The following is a 19,950-nucleotide window of genomic DNA, read 5'->3' on the forward strand; positions in this document are numbered from 1 at the left end:
TCCCAAACTTGTTTTATTTCAATACTGTGCTGACTTTTAGGGGCTTCATGCCATTTCATATGATTATGAGTGTCTGATTTTCCATTTTTGCAAAAAAGGATGTTGGAATTTTCACAGACATTGCATTGAATCTGTAGATTGCTTTGAAGGGTATTGATATCTTAACAATACTCAGTATTTCTATCCATAATCACAGAATATATTTTGTCAATTTTTTTTTGATCAAAAAGAAAACAAGTTCAGGGAAACCAGTGAAAAAGATCTCAGTAACCAGACAACCCTGAGCTCTTGCCCCCTGACCTACTGTGCTTTCATTTCTCTACTGTGATGAAATCATGATTAACTCATCCTGGAATAATTTCCAGGGTCAATATGATCTTGTATTAAAAGCACAACAAAATCTCAGAACACTTATTTAAGGATTAAGTATTGTTAACAAATTAGATAAGAAATAGTTATACCTTTAAATTTATAGTTCCACCACAAACTTAACGAAACATATAAACACAATGAAATATTCTTGTATATATATTCATACTCACAGTGAAAGACTAAGTATTCTTTATTTATTTATTTGATACTGCACCACATTAAAAGAAAAGGTAATCATAACTAAGATATTAAGAGTTCTGAAAAAATGCTATACGTTTTGTTTATCCCACTTAATTCTTGTACAAATTTGCTTGTATGCTCAGTCACTAGGTCATGTCCAACTCAGGCTGTTCTGTCCATGGGATTTCTCAGGCAAGAATACCAGAGTGGGTTGCTATTTACTCTCCAGGGTACCTTCCCAACCCAAAGATCGAACCCATGGCTCCTTCACTGGCAGGTGGATTCTTTATCACTGAGCCACCCAGGAAGCCCCAGAATTTAACAGTCCACAATTTCAAATGTCACCCTAAATCTAACAACCTTTCCTGAGAGGTACAGCAAGATCTCTGTGTCTTAGGGTTGCCCACCTTGGCTGAGAAATGGACAGTAAAAAGTTTTGAGTACACACCCCTAAGATACCTGTTTATGAATTATATATAAGAACTATCCCATACTTATTAAATTGAATATTAGTAAAGTTTAATTTCTATTTTTTAAAGAAAAAATAAGCCATAATATTTTTTTCCTAAAATACACTGGATCATCTTGTACAGCATAATCAAGAAAACTACTTTAGAGAATTAAAAAAGAGGAAAGCAAAAGGGGAAGGTTTTTGCTCTTTATGATATATCCTAACTCTACTGCTTCTTGAAACTCAGAGACTCTGAATGCTGTCTCATTGTTAAGCCAAAGCAATCTTGAGAAAGTACAACAAAGTTGAAGGTATCAGGCCCCCAGACTTGACACTATGCTACAAAGCTAGAGTAATCAAAATACTATGGTATTGGCACAAAAACAGACACATGGGTCAATGAAACAGAATAGACATCACAGAAATAAACCAACACTCACATGGTCTATTGATCTATGACAGAGGATGCAATAATAAATGATAGGGGAAAGAGAGTATCTTTAATAAATAATGTTCAGAAAATTGGACAGCTACATGCAAATGAATGAAAGTGTAACACTTCCTCATATTAAATCGAAAAATAAGCTCAAAATGAATTAAAAACTTAAATATAAGGCCTGAAAGCATAGTACTCCTAGGACAAAAAAAATCACAGGCAGTAATCTCTTTGACATTAGTCTTACCAATTTTTTTTTGGATATACTTCCACAGGAAAGGGCAACAAAAGCAAAAATAAACAAATGGAACTATATAAAACTAAAAAGCTTTTTGATCAGCAAAGGAAACTACCAACAAAACAAAAAAGTAACATTGATTTGGAGAAGATATTTGCAAATGATATTTCTGATAAGGAGTTGGTACCTAAATGTATAAAGAACTCATAGAACTCAATGTCAAAAAAAAAAAAAAAAAACAACCTGATTAAAAAATACATAGGGAACCTAAATGGGCATTTTTCAAAGAAGACATACCGATGGCCAATAGGCACATGAAAAATGTTAACATCATTAATCAGCAGGGAAATGCAAATCAAAACCACAATGAGATTATCACCTCACATCGGTTAGAATGGCTGGTATCAAAAAGACAAGAAACAACAAGTGTTGGTGAGAAGGTGGACAAAAAGGGAATCACTGTGCGTGGCTGTTGAGAATGTAAATCTGTGCAGTCACTATGGAAAACAGTATGAAGATTACTCAAAAAACTAAAGGTAGAACTACCATATGATCCAGCAATTCTACTTCTACTTCAACAGAAACAGTAAATAAAAAAAAAAGTACCCCTCCATTCATTGCACCACTATTTATAACAGCCAAGATATGAAAGCAACCTAAATGTTCATCATCAGATAAGTGAATAAAAAAAATACTATACACTGACGCACACATACAAAGGAAGACAACTCAGCCATAACAAAGAATGAACTCCTCTCAGTGGCAGCAACATAGATAAACTGAAGGATACTATGCTAAGTGAAATAAGTCAGACAGAGAAAAATGAGTACCATATGATTTCACTTATACATAGAATCTACAAAACAAAGCAACGAACAAACAAAACAGAAACAGACTCATAGACATGGAGAACAAACAAGTGGTGGTCAAAGAGCAGAGAGGTGATTGTGGGAGGATAGACAGACAAAATCAGTAAAGGGAATTAAGAAGGATAAACTTCCAGTTATAAAATGAATATATCACAGGGATATAAGTGAACCCATAGAGAATACAGTCAATGATACCATAACAAATTTGTATTGTGATAGATGAAAGCTGGATTATTGTGGGGATCATTTCAGAATGTATAAAAAATATCAAGTCATTATGTTGTACACCTGAAACAAATGTAGTACTATACACTAATTATATGCTGCTGAGCTGTGCTTAGTCGCTGAGTCGTGTCCAACTTTTTGTGACCACATGGACTGTAGCCCGCCAGGTCCCTCTGTCCATGGGGATTTCCTAGGCAAGAATACCGGAGTGGGTTGCCATGCCCTCCTCCAGGGGATCTTCCCAACCCAGGGGTTGAACCTAGGTCTCCTGCATTGCCAGTGGATTCTTTAGTGTCTGAGCCACCAAGGAAGCTCAAGAGTACTGGAGTGAGGAGCTGATCCCTTCTCCAGGGGATCTTCCTGACCCAGGAATCAAACTGGGGTTCCCTGTATTGCAGGCAGATTCTTTACCAGTGAAGCTACCAGGGATACCCATATAATTAAAACTCAATTTAAAAAGAAAAAGAAAGATGGTTAGAATCCTAAACTCACCACCTGTGGTGACTAAAATGTAACCTGTAGCTTCTGGGGGAAGAAAAAAAAGGAAGAAAGGAAAGAAAGAAAGACAAGGAAAGGCGGAGAGAGGGAGAGGGAAAGAAGGGATGAGAAGAGACAAGAAGAGAAAAAAGAAAAGGAAATTTCCCAAATTGAGTACACTAATCACAAAAGGTAAAATGGTGTTATGGGAATGCTCTTCAATGGTTACCCAAATTACTATTTTAGTGACAGAAGATTTATTTTCTTCCGCTAGTAAAAGTTTTTTGCAAATAAATCAAACAGATTGGGAAGAAAAAAAGAATACTGTCTCACTCTGTTTATGTTCCTTTCTTTCTATCATGAATAAAAATTTCCCCCTACTCGATCTATTTTAAAGGAAAGTTTTAAAGTGTTGCTCTCAGGTGAAAAGATGGGTCAAGGATCCTGTTCTAGGACACATCAGGGAGGGGTGTGAGACGACCCCAAGAGGGCAGAAGTGGTTCCGTGCCTTGCTGATGCGCAGGGGGCTGGAGAGTGGTTAGAACAGGTCTAGAAGGCTGACAGACCCCCTTAGGAGGCATGTGGTGTGTGCTCACAGCGGGGTTTCCTCCAAAAATCAGAAGGAAATTTTAATTCCTTCACTTGCCAAGTAAGTGGTGGGTTAGTCATCCCTTCCAACAGGAATAAAATGAAAGAAAGGGGCTGTTACTGATCTCACAGATGAAGAAATGACGAAAGGCACACATTTAAGAACGCCATCTCCCAGTTGCAGCACTGCCAGACTAGTTTTTTCATTTGTAACACTGATACCAAAAAGTATAATCACTTCCTTTTGTAATCTACTGTTTCTAAGCTGACAGATACACCCAACCAACATTGTAATTCTTTAAAACACATTTTAAGTCAAACTAGAAAACAGAATGACACTATAAAGCAAGGCTCAAATATGTGTCTGCCAAGAGAGGATAAATGCTTGGATGTTTACAAAATGAAGAGAAGGGATGTGCTGGTGAACGGAAACTGGACTCAAGGGATGTGTGGCTGGTGGTTCCAGTTTGTCATCTAACTTACGTCGCTGAGCCTGTCCCGGGAGCTGCTCCTGTGGAAGCCTTTGGATTCCCCACTGGCGCTCTCACTGGCGCTGTCCCTGCAGCTGTTCCGCCCCGGCCTGAGCTGAAGGAAGAAGAGAAGAGAAAAAAGGGAAGTGTCAGTGGTCTCCTCACACAACTGCCCCTTCACCCTTCTTCTTTAAGCCTTGTCAAAAATGAACAATTTAAGGTCCTGATCTTTAGCATTTTTCTCAGCTTCTGAATAGGGCCAGGCAAGCTGCTATAGAAAGAAATGTGGAGGATAAGATAAGTAAAACATTTAGCATAAAATGTCAATGTAGATAAAACACCTGAGCAAGCCTTAAATAAACACTTGAAAAGTCTAACATGAATCTTGGAGGGTAATCTTCCCTGAGATTTTTCCAATCCAGGTTTCACCAACTATGATTTCTATCTTATTCTCTCTGTCCTCTTCTGGAGAAGAAAAAAAAGAAACAACAAACAGAACAAAAAACAAGTTTTTCTTTTCCTAAGAGAAAATGATGAGATTCTTTATATTATCCTTTAACCACTAGGGAGACCCTGTTTTTCAAGATAATATTCTAAAGATATTTTAAAATACCAAATTAAGACCTACAGCTTAAGTAAATTAAGCCAGCATCCATTCAACAACTATGTATTAAATATAACATCTGAACCTGAAAGTAAAACTAGAGATATGGTGCTTACTGATCAACTTAAACAGTCTCTGCTGTTTAGTAGCTTTACAAAGCTGTGTTACCAGTTTCTACACATTTACTGGCCCTGATTTTCATGTTCAGGATGTTGGACACATTTACCCAGATCTGATTTTTCACTCAAAATTAACAAACACACAGAACAGCAAACCAAGAGTCTATATAAGACTGAGTCAAATTCACATGGACCATTAGTCTGTGATGTTATCACCAACCACGTTTGCAGAGAACACAAGCAATGTGATGCAAGTTACAACACACAGTCCCTTTACAATGTGCTCACTCTAGCAAGAGAAAGAGCAGGATAAACAGAGACAGCAACACAAGGAAATACATACACGCTAAATGAAAACCAGAAACGAGCCAGTGATGTTAGGAGGAAAGGCAATTTCTGAAGTCTTGGATTGTAAAAGAAGATTAAGTTCCTATGGCTGAGAGGAGAGAGAAAAATACTCTTTATGAGAGAAAGTAAAAAAGAAAAGGCAGGGAAACCAACATGCTAGGAAATGATCAGGAGTCTTATCGGAAATTTAAAAAAAAAAACAAACAAACTTCTTTTGTGAAGAAACAGGAGGAAACAGTAGAGGGGGGCATGGGTCGGAAAAAGGGAAATGTCAAACAGAACACGAGCCCCTTATTTCTGGATAGCAGGGAACTTCAGAGAGCAGAACAGGTAACAGGTACCAAACACCTTGGCTGCAGGCTTTCATGTGGCTCTTGGGACCATGGGGGAAGGTGAACCAAGATGACTGGAGAATGAAATCAAATCAGCATTCCTTGCAGCTTTAATGTGCCTCTTTAAAGACTACAGTTCAGACCTGACTTTTGGCCGTACCATCTAATCAGCTATTCCCAAATCCCCACTATGTAAAAGGCATTCTTTTTTTTTTTTTTCAACATTTCTACAAATCCACTTTTATCACTTCCTTCTAAAATCCCTTTCTCCAGGAAGTCTCCTCTAATGGAACCAAGAAAAATGATCCTAATTTTATTCTGTATCCTCCTGAGCCCTTAAGTACTTAGTTTCCTCCTAAGTTAATGTTAAACCTACTAATTCTAAGTTAATTCAGATGCAAGCTATATGAGCCTTTTCTTATTACTATGGAATAAAAGTTCAGAATACTGTCATTCTCTTCAAGTTTTCATTTTTATACTTGTAATAAAGGGGAATTGAACCTAAAATGAACATCACTTCCTTTCAATTTCCTGAACATGTCATGTCCATTCCTGGCCTGTACTTTTTCACACTAGATTTTCTCAGTCGGGAATGCTCAGTCTCATTCTCTCTGCACTTTTCAGGTCAAAGTTTTTTTTGAAGCTCAGATATTATCTCTTCCACCATGCTCTTTAAAGCGTTCTTTCTCTATATATTTATTTTCTGACATATGCCTTCAAAGTCTAGCAAGCATTTCATTTTTCATTTTCATCTCATTTTCATTTTATAATTGTGATATATTTTATCAAGTTTTTAAAGGCCTGCATTAAATATATTTATATTGATGATAAAATCTGTGTGTGGAATGTAATTCATAAACAATGTCGGAACTCCTATCTCATTGGATCTCTAAGTTAAGTAGAGGCAGGTAAAACTAACTCCAGTGGGTGGAATGGAAAAAAAACACAAAAACTAATAAAGGAAATCTGCTCAGAATTAGGGAACAGATTGAGGACTAACCCCATGTCTCTACTGCCTACTGCTATCTTCATTGTAATTCATAGTGCTTGCTTAAATGTTTACATTTAACCTGGAAATAATGATTCTGTGGTAGACCAGTATTCTCCCATAGAATTTATTTTCAATACATCTGTGGTAACTAACTGTATTCACAAAGAAATCTTATTAGGTAACATTTGATCAAATAATGTTTATAAAAACTAACACCTCCAACTTAGAGGAGAAATAAACATCAAACTGGGAATTCAGAGAATAAGAAAATCAAGACTTTTCCTAATGCTCAAATGGCTTAACAAAATCTAGACTTTCCATTTGGATCTCTTCCACATTTCTTCATGGAAGGAAAAGGATGACTTCAACAAGGTCCAACAAGAGACCCCAGTGGCCCTGATGTAAATTATCTGACTAAATGTTGATCTAGGCTAAGAGCAAAACCCAAGAAAAACTCAGAGGAAGCAGCTAACTAGCCTTCCTTATGTCCTGCCAGCAAAAGCACTTCAGTGAATTCTCTTCAGAGAGCCTTACATAAAATCCACCCCCATACTACCCCTTTCACCTCCAAAGCCAGGCTCAAGTTTAAAGGAAACTTAGGATTTTAAGCTGTCAGACAGCTCAATATTTCAAAGATACAGACTGACTACAGTAAGTACTAAAGCTAAACCACAAGATTTCAGGCAAAGAAGTATTCCTTCCTAATCCCATGAATACATTTAAGACTGGCATTTTCAACCACATCCAATGGATCATTCAGGGTAGTATAACTAACTCAGAAGTTGTAATCCTTCACCTGAAATTCCCAGCTATTACCTACAACCAAGAGATATTACAAAGGCCAGGTGCTGGCTTAAACATTTAAAGACCTAAGAAAAATCAATCTGCATGCATTGATTTCTCCTAGCATTCACAGAAGCTCTGATATAAGAAAGTTTCTGCTATAAATGATGCAATGAAATTTTTTACTATCAGTCTTTAGATATCAAAGGACCTTACTTATTTAAAAATTACTACAATTCACTCTAGTTTTAGAAGTTTCTACCCATTAGGTATAATATAGTTTAAGAATCAGAAGTAGAAAAAAGAAAAAAAAAGTGAAAGGAAGCTAGCATCTAGCATGAGTGGCTGTAATACTATCAAGTAGGATTATCATCTTTTGTGAAATATAAGAAGCCAGTGTATTTTCATCAAATTTCGTAGTCAGCAGTATATTTACCATGCTCTGAAACTGTGCTGTCATTACAGAGCTAACTAGTATTAATGACTAATTGGGAAAATAATGATACGTGGTTTTGTTATGGCTAATGAACATGTAAGAGAGTCCCACTGTCCCAGACTGAGGGAAGGTGGAGCAATTCTGTGCACATCTGGCAAGATTTGTGAGCTAGGCTGCGCCATTCTTTTCATGTATGTATGGAGAGTTCCAAGAAGATGCAAAATGTTCAGAAGGTGCCATTAACTCTTCAAACAAAACTCACAAAGGGATGAAGTATGTGAGAAGATACCTATGGCTAGAACTCAAGAAGACTGATGGGACTTACGCAGTGCCATGCACAAGAACAGCCGAAAGTAATCTCCTACCCCAGTTTTGGTTCCTCAAAGCACCATAAATCTTATCTTGGACTGCTGAGTATTCCTGCAGGGATCGAAATGAACAACATACAACATTTCTTGAAGGTGCCAATAAGCACCAAATCTCCTGTTCAATGATATTTTAAAATATACCTCCACTAACATCAAAACAGTGAGTATTTAATCTCATAAAAGTGGTGTTTTATTTTTCCCATATAAAACTGTCCCCAAATGGAGAAAGTTTCATAGATTGAGTGGCATTTGACTGTTTTATTTCTTAGGCTTTAAAAGGTATTTTGGAGGAAAGGCACAGAACCAAAGTAAATAACTTAATGAAAAGGTTGGACACGTCAAAACAAGCTAGCGGGAAATACCTAGTACAAACAAAATTACAAAGTTGAATAGTAAAAAACTTGTTCTTAAGAAATAAATATTGTACTTTTAAATGCATAGTAATAACATGTGACAGGAGCAAAAATTAAATTCTGGAAACTAGGGTAGTGCAAGGAATTTGTGTGAAATTTTTCTGGTATCACAGAATCAGAAGTTATACTGTTATTGTTTTCAACAGAAAAAGAATTTTAAGGATTTCATAATCATAAAATTAATCACTAGTAAAATTTAAATACTAAAGTTATTTGCTTCTAAGTTACTATCAAATGTAAAAGAATAAGAATAATAATTAACAGAGATGGAAAAAAGTAAGGGAAATAGCAACAAAGCAAGCATGTGGTTAAGTATATTGGTTATTATAACAATAACATACATGGATTAAGCTCCCTTTTATTTTTAAAGGCAAGGATATCTAGTCTGTATTGGGTAAAGTAAAAAAGAAATGTATTTGCTGGTCATAAAGCACTCCTAAATTTTAAAAGAGAAAAAAAGACAAAATATTAGAAATAAATGGCTAAAGTCATATGCCAAAGATAATCATTTTATAGCAATAAAAGGTATAATATCTACCTTTTAAACTTCCGTTCTTTATAAAAGGAAATCAACAGGAGTTAAAAAACTTTAACATGCTATTTACACTAAGAAAATAAAACAACAGAAAGGGACCCAGGGGTTAAAGTGTTACAGAACTCAGTTTGACTCAAGCAATACATATTAAATTAGGTAACTTATATAGACCACATCTTCCAGAGCATCCAGGGCACATTACCACAAACTGAAGATGAAGTAGGCTACAATGAAAATCAAGGTATTAAAATTCAGAAACTACATGAACAGCCTTCTGGATAGTAAAAATTAATGACATTTTAAACTGGATATCCATATTACCTAGAGATTTTTATTCAATATAAAGATAATAAAAATTCTCTCCACAATTATAACTGAGTCATAGAAAAAATAACAAACAGCACTTACAAATTAAGAAAGTGAAAATTATAAATACATGAGTAAAACATTTAACAAGATCTGTTAATTCTGTGCTAGAGATCAACTTATGTATTTTCTACCGGATTGGAAGTAACAGAAATAAATAGCCTAACTACAGAGAACAAAAAGTTAACACAACAAGAAAAGCCATAGTGGGGAAGATTAGAGAAAGGAGACTACAAAAATAAACACTACATAATGAATTGGAAATTTAAATATTATACAATTAATAAATTAAAGTAAAATTGGGAGAAAAGCCCACAAATATAAAAGAGACATACTTCTTATATATCTAAGAATAAAGAGATAAAAATCAAAACCCAGAAATAACATAACACTGTGCCAACACAATGTAATAATAATATGATTATCATTACAAAATGTGATAATGAACATATTCTAAATTAAATAGTAAACATAATTTTCTGTCGCTACTGACAAAAATCATACTAAACTAGCTTCAATTTTTAAAAAACTTTAACAAAATCTGATCCAGAGCTTGAAGAAAAAAAAAATAGTAAAGCTAATCTGTGCCCAAATCTGATAGTAACAAAACAAAAAAAGAAACACAGGATGATCTTAATTTTAAAAAGTTGCAAAACTCTGATGAAAGGCAACAAATTCAACTTAACAATAAATAAAGAACAGCCCACCAAATTCTAATGAATTTTGCAAAGGAATGTAAGACTCCACCAATTTTCAAATGGGCACAAGGGAAATTTTTGAGGTGATGGCAAAGTTTAAAAATTGTAGTATGGTGATGGTTGTACATCTCTGTTAAAATATTAGACTGATAATGAATAAATTTCATCATACATAATGAAAACTTGTTGTATTTAATGAATATTTTAATAGAGCAGTTTATTTTGAAAAGATAAGAATCCATCAGGATTTCCCGGGTGGCCCAGTGGTATAGAATCCACTTACCAATGCAGGAGCTACAGGTTAAATCCCTAGGTCAGGAAGATCCCCTGGAGAAGGAAATGGCAACCCATTCTAGTATTCCTGCCTGGGAAATATCATAAACAGAGGACCCTGGCGGAATACAGTCCAAGGGGGTCACAAAAGAGTTGGACACAGCTTGGCGACTAAACAACAAGTCCCATGAATTTCATCTTTACTCCAGAGAAGAGTTCCCTGGTTGAAGACTTACCTGATTAAATCAGACTATTGAAGCAAAAGAACACAACTCTCTTTCTCAAAGTCAACTGTCCATATAAAAATCTAAACATGTGAGTCAACAGGGGGCGTATCTGGAGGGTCATCTTGGAATTTTGCCTATTACAGTCAGTTTCCAAAGACAAGACAAAGGAGGAACTGTCTCAATCCATGTATCATAAACAGGGTTCCTGGATATGCCTGGATTTTGGAGTGTCATTTCTCTCTGTCACTGATGTTCCCAAATAAATACTCAAGGTATCCCATAGATAATAACATGAAGATTGTGTTATTTGCCTGAAAAAAAGAGAAACTACTGAAGTGCTTACACTGGACAACCACACATATTATTCACATTTAAACAGGTTCAGTGGACTTCACAGCAACAGGAAAAATTGAAAAGTTAATCAAATAAAGAGCAGAAAATAAGCTAAGATCAATCTAACTATGTAGGCCCAAATATAAACAAAAGGCAATTAAGAGCAACCTAACCAACTTTGATATCCTTCCAACAGACAAATGCAACCCAAACAACAAAACTTAATAATGTTCTATGGCTTATCCAGAGAATCATAACTCTATGATTTGGCCAAGAGGCTATTATGATACTATCTCTTCATAACTTAATTATGTGAAGGAAAGGGAATGGAAGTGTAAAAATCAGTGCTCATATATAAATAAAATCTCTATCTACAACCTGGGTACTATTTCCAAGTTGAATTATGTTGACAAAAGGCATGATAACAACCTGATTTTTCATTTCCTATCAAAAAAGAAGTCTAAACTATCTGGGGGGAAAATAATGCACAAGAATGAGATTAAAGGGAAAAGCCTGTCTATTTGGCATTCCTTAAGTATGACCGTGGACTGAAAAATAAATCTGTTTTCATATAGGTTCAGAAATCCAAAATAAACATATGCAATGCAAAAATAATTGGATGAAGGGATGTTTGACTGCTTTGGCATAGTTTCTAGCCTTCTGATAGTGAGATTCTGATTACTGAAAAGAATTTCTGAGACAATATCATTTGGCTAGTGAGTAAACAGTGATGCTATGAACACAGTAATACATGTTATCTTTTCAAATTAGAATTGTCTTTTTCAGGTAAATCCCTAAGAGTGGTACTGCTGGATCTTATGGTAGTTCTGTTTTTAGTTTTTCTTTTTTATTGGAGTATAGTTGATTCACCATGTTGTGATAGTTTCAAGTGTACAACAAAGTGCATCGGTTATACATATACCCACTCTTTTTTATTTTTAGTTTTTTAAGGAATCTTGGTGGTTGTAACAGTTGACATTTCCACCAACAATGTAGGAAGTTTCCCTGTTCAACACACCCTTTCCGGTACTTATTATTTGGAGACTTTGTGAATGGCCCTTCTGACTGGTGAGAGGTGATACCTCATTGTAGTTCTGATTTGCATTTCTCTAATAATTAGTGATGTTGAGCATCTTTTCATTTACCTGTTGGTTATATTTCTCTGGAGAAATATCTGTTTAGATCTTCTGCCCTCTCCTTTTTTATTTCTTTGAATGTTGATGTCCATGTGTATCTTAATGTCTTAGTTGACACAGGTTGCCATAACAAAATACCAGACTGATGGCTTAAACAACAGAAATTTTCTCACTTTTGGAGGCCAGAAATATAAGAACAAGACGAAGACTGTTCCAGCATGGTCAGTTTCTGGTAAGAGCTCTCTTCCTGTCTTACAGACAGCCACCATCTCTCTGTATACTCATATGGAGGGAAGAAAGAGAACAACCTTTCTAATCACTCTTCTAATAAAGGACATTAGTTATATCCTCTTATGACCTCATTTAACCTTAATTACTTCCTTACTCCAAATAAATTGAGGGTTCGGGTTTAAACATATGAGTTTGAATTGGGTGGGGGATGAGCTGATAGAATTCAGTCCATATTATCAAACATGCACCGATTATTGAGTAGGCTACATTAGGCTGGGCTACGCTACATTGCTAGGTTACATTACTTCAAGAACAGAAATGAACTTGTTTAGAAAACACTATGGTCAACTCTTTCGAGAAGCCATAGTCATTTTTCATAGGTGGTATGGGTTCCACACATACATATTCTAGAGTATTTGAAATCCCTACTGTAGACTTAATTGCTGTTGTTGTTGTTCAGTCATGTCCGACTCTTTGCAGATGCCATGGACTGCAGCATGCCACGTTTCCGGGTCCTTCACTGTCTCCAGGAGTATGCTCAAACTCATGTCCACTGAATCAGTGATGCCACCCAACCATCTCATCCTCTGTCGCCCTCTTCTCCTTTTGCCTTCAATCTTTCCCAGCATCACAGTCTTTTCCAATGTGTCCACCCCAAATTCATATATTGAAACCACAACTTTCATTACTTCAGAATGTGACTTATTTGAAGATAGGGACTTTAAAAATGCAATTAAGTTAAAATGATGTCATAAGGGTGGGCTCTAATTGAATCAGATTGGTGTCCTTATAAGAAGATGAGACTGACATAGGGAGGCATGAGATAAACACATGCACAGAGAACAGGCCATGTGAGGGCACAGTGAGAAGACGGCCTCCTCTACAGGGAAGAAGAAAGGCCCTAGAAGAAAGAAAATCTACCATCTTGGACTTCTAGTCTCCACAACTGTGAGAAAATAAATTTCTGGTTTAAGCCACCCACTCTGTGGCATTTTCTTATGGCAGTGCCAACAAACTAAGTCTTTTCTTTAGAGTACAAACATTCTGTTTATTATTGTTTCTACCTTAGAAGACAATCAATCAAGACAAAACAAAGAAACCCAGCTACCTTTTCAAGATTCCCCTTACAAAATAATCCTTAAAAACATTTTATTCAGTATCTCTCATGTTCCCCCTCCCATTCCAATGAGGCATTTGTCCTCAACATGTGATGAAATTGCTCTGTCCAGCTCAATGAAAATAGCTATCAGAAGCATTTGCAGATTTCCAGACAAGAGAATCAAAAACAGTTAAGTCAAAAAAAGAAAAAAAAAGTTAAGTCTAAATAGTTAAAAGTTGTAAATTAAGCTAATAGAGTGTTAAATAAAATATCTCATCCACTGACCTTGCTTAAATGAATGTTCACAATGACACTTGAAGGTCAGGTTTTACGTTAGACTTCTATATGCCTTAAAGCTTCTTGACAGAACATGGCAGTGCAGAACAACCAGCCCCGGTCTAGTGTTCTTCTCTTTCCAGCTGTAGTTCTCTCGCACATCTCAAAAGCCTCACCTGCTCATGGGGTAACTTCCCAGCCCAATCTCCAGTTTCCATCCACATGCTCACTTTACCCAACTACCATGAGCACTGCCCAAACTCAGGTCTGACCACATGCATGGCTGTGGTGCAGGCTGCTTTCAGGCAGACAGATCTAGGAAACAGACTGTGAAAACCAGATTGACAGTATGTGGACTAAGACTTCTGAAGTCCCAGAAAACTAGTAGGCATGCTATGAGGGGGAGTGGTGGGATACAAGTGGAATGTAGGGTGGTGGTCCTTTGTACTCTTCCACTCTGGGAAGGGGATGGCTTGAGGACCAGAGCAGGCCAGACAGCGAGAGTCCATCCTGCCTTGATTGAAAGGCAGTACCAATCATTAATTACCCACAAATGGGTAAGCCTAGCAGTCACTGTGAGTCCTCATTTTATTGATCTATCTACAGGAAGCATCAGTAGCTACAGTAACATCCAATACAACTGATCATCCTAAAAGCACTTTGCTTCAATCCTGTTTTCCCGCCTACCTCCTCTGGCCACTCCTTACATATCTTAACATTAGGTTCCCCAAGGCTCTGTCCTTGGACCTCTTCTTTTTTCTGTCTATAATCACTACCCTTGATGATCTCATCCAGTGTCATGTTTTCAAATACTATCTATATGTTAATGATGCTTCAATTGCCTTGATGTCCTCCCAAAATTTTAGTCTCTTCAAACCAGCTGCATCTGCAAGTTCAATTAGATGTGTAATAGAAATCTCCAACTTGTAACAACTAAAGTAATATCCTCCATGTGTCCACTTGTTATCAACAGCAACTTCACCTTTGGCCAAGGCTAAAATCTTTCCCTCTACAGTTACTGCCCTGTTCAAAGCTGCTGTCTTCTCTTACCTGGATTAAAACAATATCTTCCTATCTGATATCCAGTTTGTACCTTTGCCCACTACATCCAGGCATCTCTCTCAGGAGCCAGAGAGCTCCTATTAAAAAGTAAGAGTAATGACAAAGGTCACTCTAATGGCCTACAAAGTAGCCCCCAATCTGTCTGGTTCCCCCATTCTTTCTCTTGACCTCATTTTCTACTCCTCTCTGCCTTGTTCACTCTGTAACATTTTCATTGGCCTTATCACTATTCTTCAAATAAACCAGGAGGGCCCGCAGCTCAGGGCCTTTGCACTTGTGGTACTTGTTGTTTGAGATATTTAGCGCCCAAAAAGGCACATGGTTCACTACTGCCCTTCCTCAGATCTTTACTGAAATGTCACTTTCTCAGTGAGGACTTCCCAGATCATCCATCCTCTTTACAATTGTTACCCTGCCTCTACTTAACACCATCTAATGTTTACCTATAATATCTGTCCTCTGTCTCCTTCAAACACATACCCCACCCAAACCACACTGAAACTAGATAAGAACCTATTTGAGTACCAGGATTCTTATCTGTTTTGTTCACTATTGTATCTGCAGAATCTAAAATAGTGCCTACATTTATTAGATGTTCAATAAGTATCTGTTTAATTGGTCAATATGCAGAATATTTTTAAAAACTTTCTATGTATTTATTTATGGATTACACTGGGTCTTCGTTGCTGCATGCAGGCTTTCTCTGGTTGCAGCGAGAAGGGGCTGCTCTCTAGTTGAGGCTCACAGGCCGCTCATTGTGGTCGCTTTGCTTATTGAGAAGTGCGAGCTCCAGGGCACATGGATTCAGTAGCCGCAGCAGGTGGGCTCTAGAGCACAGGCTCAGTAATTGTGGCACATAAGGCTTAGTTGCTCCACGGCATGTGGGATCTTCCCGAACCCATGTCTCCTGCACTGGCAGGCAGATTCTTACCACTGGACCATCAGAGATGTCTCTGCATAATCTCTGTAGCATGTAAGTCAGTCTTTAAAACCCTCCATGAAATAGCTTTTGGAAATATTAACAAAGAGTATGACTGGGTCTTACAAAGTTAGCCTTTTGGAATTTGCAAAAAAGAAAGCTCAAAAAGTAGAGTGGTAAGATGAAAACTGGCATGTGCACCAGTTAACCATGGCCTCTCTAATCACATAAGCCTTCAAATTCCTTATTCTTCAAAAAGTGCATTGCTGATTTTCTTCTTGAAACAGTGATCATATGTAATTTAAAATATTTCAGATAGTCAGGTAAAGGATTATAAAATGAAAAGTAGCATATAATTGCACTTAGTTTAATAAATCTTCACCCTGGCATTTGAGAATTTTAAAAGTACTTGTTCAGCAAAAGGTCAAAAACCACTACCAAGAGAAGTTAATAGCTCTCTTAGTATTATATATGCTTATTGATGAAATTGCCACTTTTGAATAATTTGGGTAATATGAAGCATTTAAAAATCTTATTTATTTTACCTTCTAACAAATACTTTTAATATAAAAATCATTTTATTTTTTAAAAAATGAATCCAACAAAAATCTTCTAAGATCCCATATGAAGAGATGTTACTGTGCACGATCAAACACACTTAATAAGAGTAACAACAACATTCATAAAAGAAATCCAACTGGTTATAGAAATGCATACATTCTCCTGAGTAAATTTTTAAATCAGAAGGTATATTCTAGGAACTTAAATATGGTATAAATTTCCTTTGTCAGGACAACAAATGATTTTTAGTACCAGTTCATACCACTGGAAATGGCAGCACTAACTGAATTAACTCTGAAGTCACACAAGATGATTTTAGCACCGTGTCCACACCCTGCACTGTTCTGTATTACCCATCTGAATCATCTGCCTGACCTCTGAGGAACCTGAACTAAAGACTCAAGGTTTCTAACAAACTTCACTGCACTATAGTGATTTTCACTTGGCTCCAGAAGACTTAAGCGACAGGAAGCCTTTCTCATTTTTAGCCTGGACAAAAGAGACATAGGGAAAGGGATAATCCAATTTTGAATGAGGGGCAGATATGGTAAAGAAAGCTTATATAGAGGATCATAAATTTCCTAACCATCATAAATTCTTAGTCTAAAAACATGGCACTTCTCTAAGATGCAGAAAGATTGAAATACATAGTTTCCATTTCTTGGCATGATTTTAGCTGATTTGCATAAATTAATGAAGAAAGAACTTGACCATTTCTCCTAACCAAATTCATACATGAGAAGACAAAGACCAGACCCCTCAGAAACAGAAACTGGAATACCATGCAAAGGGAGGTGAATTCTTTCCCTTGTAGAGCTCTCCCACCTGACAGACAACTAGAGATAAGATGATACTAGCTCATTTTCAGGGTAAGAACTTAAACACACCAATGTCTGGCTATCAACACAGGGGCAAATGCTAGGAAATGAAGGGTCTATTCCTGGCTTGTGCAGCTACACTGCTAACATGTATTCTCACTGGTACCTGTAATATCTCATTGACTCCATGTAACCAAGAAATGAAGCCATTAATACACCTACTATTTATAGAATAAATATGCAATCTACATATTATTTCTAAGAAGCCCCCAAATTCTGTAAATCAAATTTTACTTCCCAATTTACAGATAGAGAAACCAAATCAGAAAAAGACTAAGTAATCCTAGCAATGTCACAAAAGGCAGAAAACAGCAGAGGCAGGACTAGAACCAATGTCAGCCTGAATCTATGAGGACCACAGCTCTCAGCTGTTATGCAGACCTAGTGGAGCACAGAAAGAACAACATGTACTTAGAAACTTCAGCTTCCCTTCAACCCTCCAAACGTCTAAATTCCCTTGATATTGAATAAAAAGTAACCTGCAGTTCTAAGGGAAACCAGCTCTATGATCATTCTTAATCACATCATGAAAAGCAAGAGATAACTCATTTTACTTTAGAAAAAGAATATGAAAAAGAATACACATAATATATGCACAGTAGGTAGGGAAAAAAAAAAAAACTACAGCTATTTGGGACAGTGGTGTGTTTTAAAATTCTTTTTCACTTTCACATTCTGAATTCCCTAACCTCTGAACAGATCAAAGTTTTACAGATTATCCCTCTAAAAAAAAAAAAAAAAGACAAGAAACACAAATTAATAACTATTTAAGCATTCTGTTTCATCATGATAACAAACAGATGGTTTTAATATTCTGGAGGCTAATTCCTGAACAATTAAAAACACAGCAAGACATTAACATCTAATGAAACATTTTAACTACCAGTATATGCATCTGCCATTAATTCCCACACAGTAAGGTCTTGGATCTCCTCAATCTGTTCTTTATTAAGGAAAGTTTTTCCACTCTGAATTTAGTGAAGTAGAGAATTAACAACTGTTTTCAATCAGCAATCAGCAGGGTATTTCGCCAATGTGTACTGAAACCATGTACACTATCAGACTTAAATTTATTCTTATGATGGCTTTGATGTACACACACTCGCAATTTAAGAACAGATCCAGCCTTCTAATTAGGTGTTTTCTCCCCCAAATCCACACCACATTAGCCCCTTAATATGCAACAGAAATTCTCATTGAGTTGTTTCTAAAAGCAATGTATCTGTTTAATAATGCAACTGATTTTGACTCAGATTGCCAAAAGTATCCCAGTCTGTAGCTTCCACCATTACAGCAACATGTAAAGGCAACCATCACAAGAACACTGAAAGACAGCTAGACATAGCACATTCTCAGATCTGACAGGTTAACATGGGGTGACCAGTTACCATTAAGCTGCTTAATAATACTGTACCTATTTGTTTGCTATTACATAATTTCCCCCCAACTGTACATAATGTATCTAACTGAATTCTCACATAAATTTTCCAGGGTAAGCAAAGTAAACTGTAATGTGCCCCCATCACAGGAAAAGAAAGTTTAGACATGAGTGACCCAACCAAGGGCACCTAGAAAGATGGTGATGAGCAGAGCTACTTACCAGGATCCCTGGTCACTGGCTGAATGCTGCGTTTATTGTCCTTAAGGTAGTGTCAAAATCTACTGCACTAAGCTACTGGTTCTTTTCACAACAACTTTGAGGCAGACATGTTAAGTGGAGGCAAGTTGTTCAAGTTAAACAGATAGGAAGAGGTAGACCTACAGTTCACAGCTAGGCCTTTTACCCTAGGGTCTGTGTGAATCCGTAATACTATGCCATCCTCCAGAGTATCATTGTCATTCATTAGCAATGCAGACGTATTTTAACCAACTGCAATGTGACCATTCTTCTGAGCAAGTAACAACAAGAATTTGTAATATAGTGACCAAGTATTTTAGGGAGAACAATTAGAAAATTAGCTATAGATAATCTGAATCTTTGTAATGGAAAAAAAATAAGTAAATGTTATCACCCATCTTGGGTCATTTAACTTCTTCTCCAGCCTTACCTCAAGGCGTGCAGGATCCTAGTTCCCTGACCAGGAACCAGACCTATGCTCCCCACAGTTGAACTGTGTAATCTGAACACACTGGACTTGCAGCGAAGACGCTATCTTCATAATTTTTATAACTGTGTCTCTCAATTCTGAACAATTATTACATAATATAATGTGAAAATGGAAGTTACTCAGTCGTGTCCAAGTCTTTGTGATCCCATGGACTATACAATCCATGGAATTCTCCAGGCCAGAATACTGGAGTGGGTAGCCTATCCCTTCTCCAGCAGATCTTTCAAACCCAGAAATCGAATCAGGGTCTCCTGCATTGCAGGTGGCTTCTTTACCAACTGAGCTATCAGGGAAGTCCATAACACAATGTAGCTAAATCCAAATATATTAAATATATTAATCTATGAACTAAATTCTATAAAATGATTTCAAATTTCATCACAGAATGACTGATAATCAAAATACATTTTAATACAGGGTAGTATTATTGTGGTCATATCAGACTCAGTCAAGTAACTGAGAATACAATTTATTTTAGTCATCTGAAGTAAGAAATTTAGATTAATTTAATGGTAAGTTTAAAAAAATAAACTTTAATCGACAAGTTA

General features: G+C 36.5%; 1 protein-coding gene across 6 annotated transcripts in view; it reads right to left on the reverse strand.

Moving 5' to 3' along the window:
• Nucleotides 1–19,950, reverse strand: part of AUTS2 (activator of transcription and developmental regulator AUTS2) — a 1,192,920-nt gene that overhangs the window by 689,848 nt on the left and 483,122 nt on the right. For all 6 annotated transcript variants that reach the window (XM_043914907.1, XM_043914908.1, XM_043914906.1 and 3 more), the window contains one exon: nucleotides 4,320–4,421. In XM_043914907.1, coding sequence (XP_043770842.1) covers nucleotides 4,320–4,421 — 102 coding nt within the window. The remainder of the gene's footprint in view (nucleotides 1–4,319; nucleotides 4,422–19,950) is intronic.

The sequence above is a fragment of the Cervus elaphus genome, chromosome 10 (genome assembly GCF_910594005.1).
Source record: "Cervus elaphus chromosome 10, mCerEla1.1, whole genome shotgun sequence".
NCBI classification, from domain to species: Eukaryota; Metazoa; Chordata; class Mammalia; order Artiodactyla; family Cervidae; genus Cervus; species Cervus elaphus.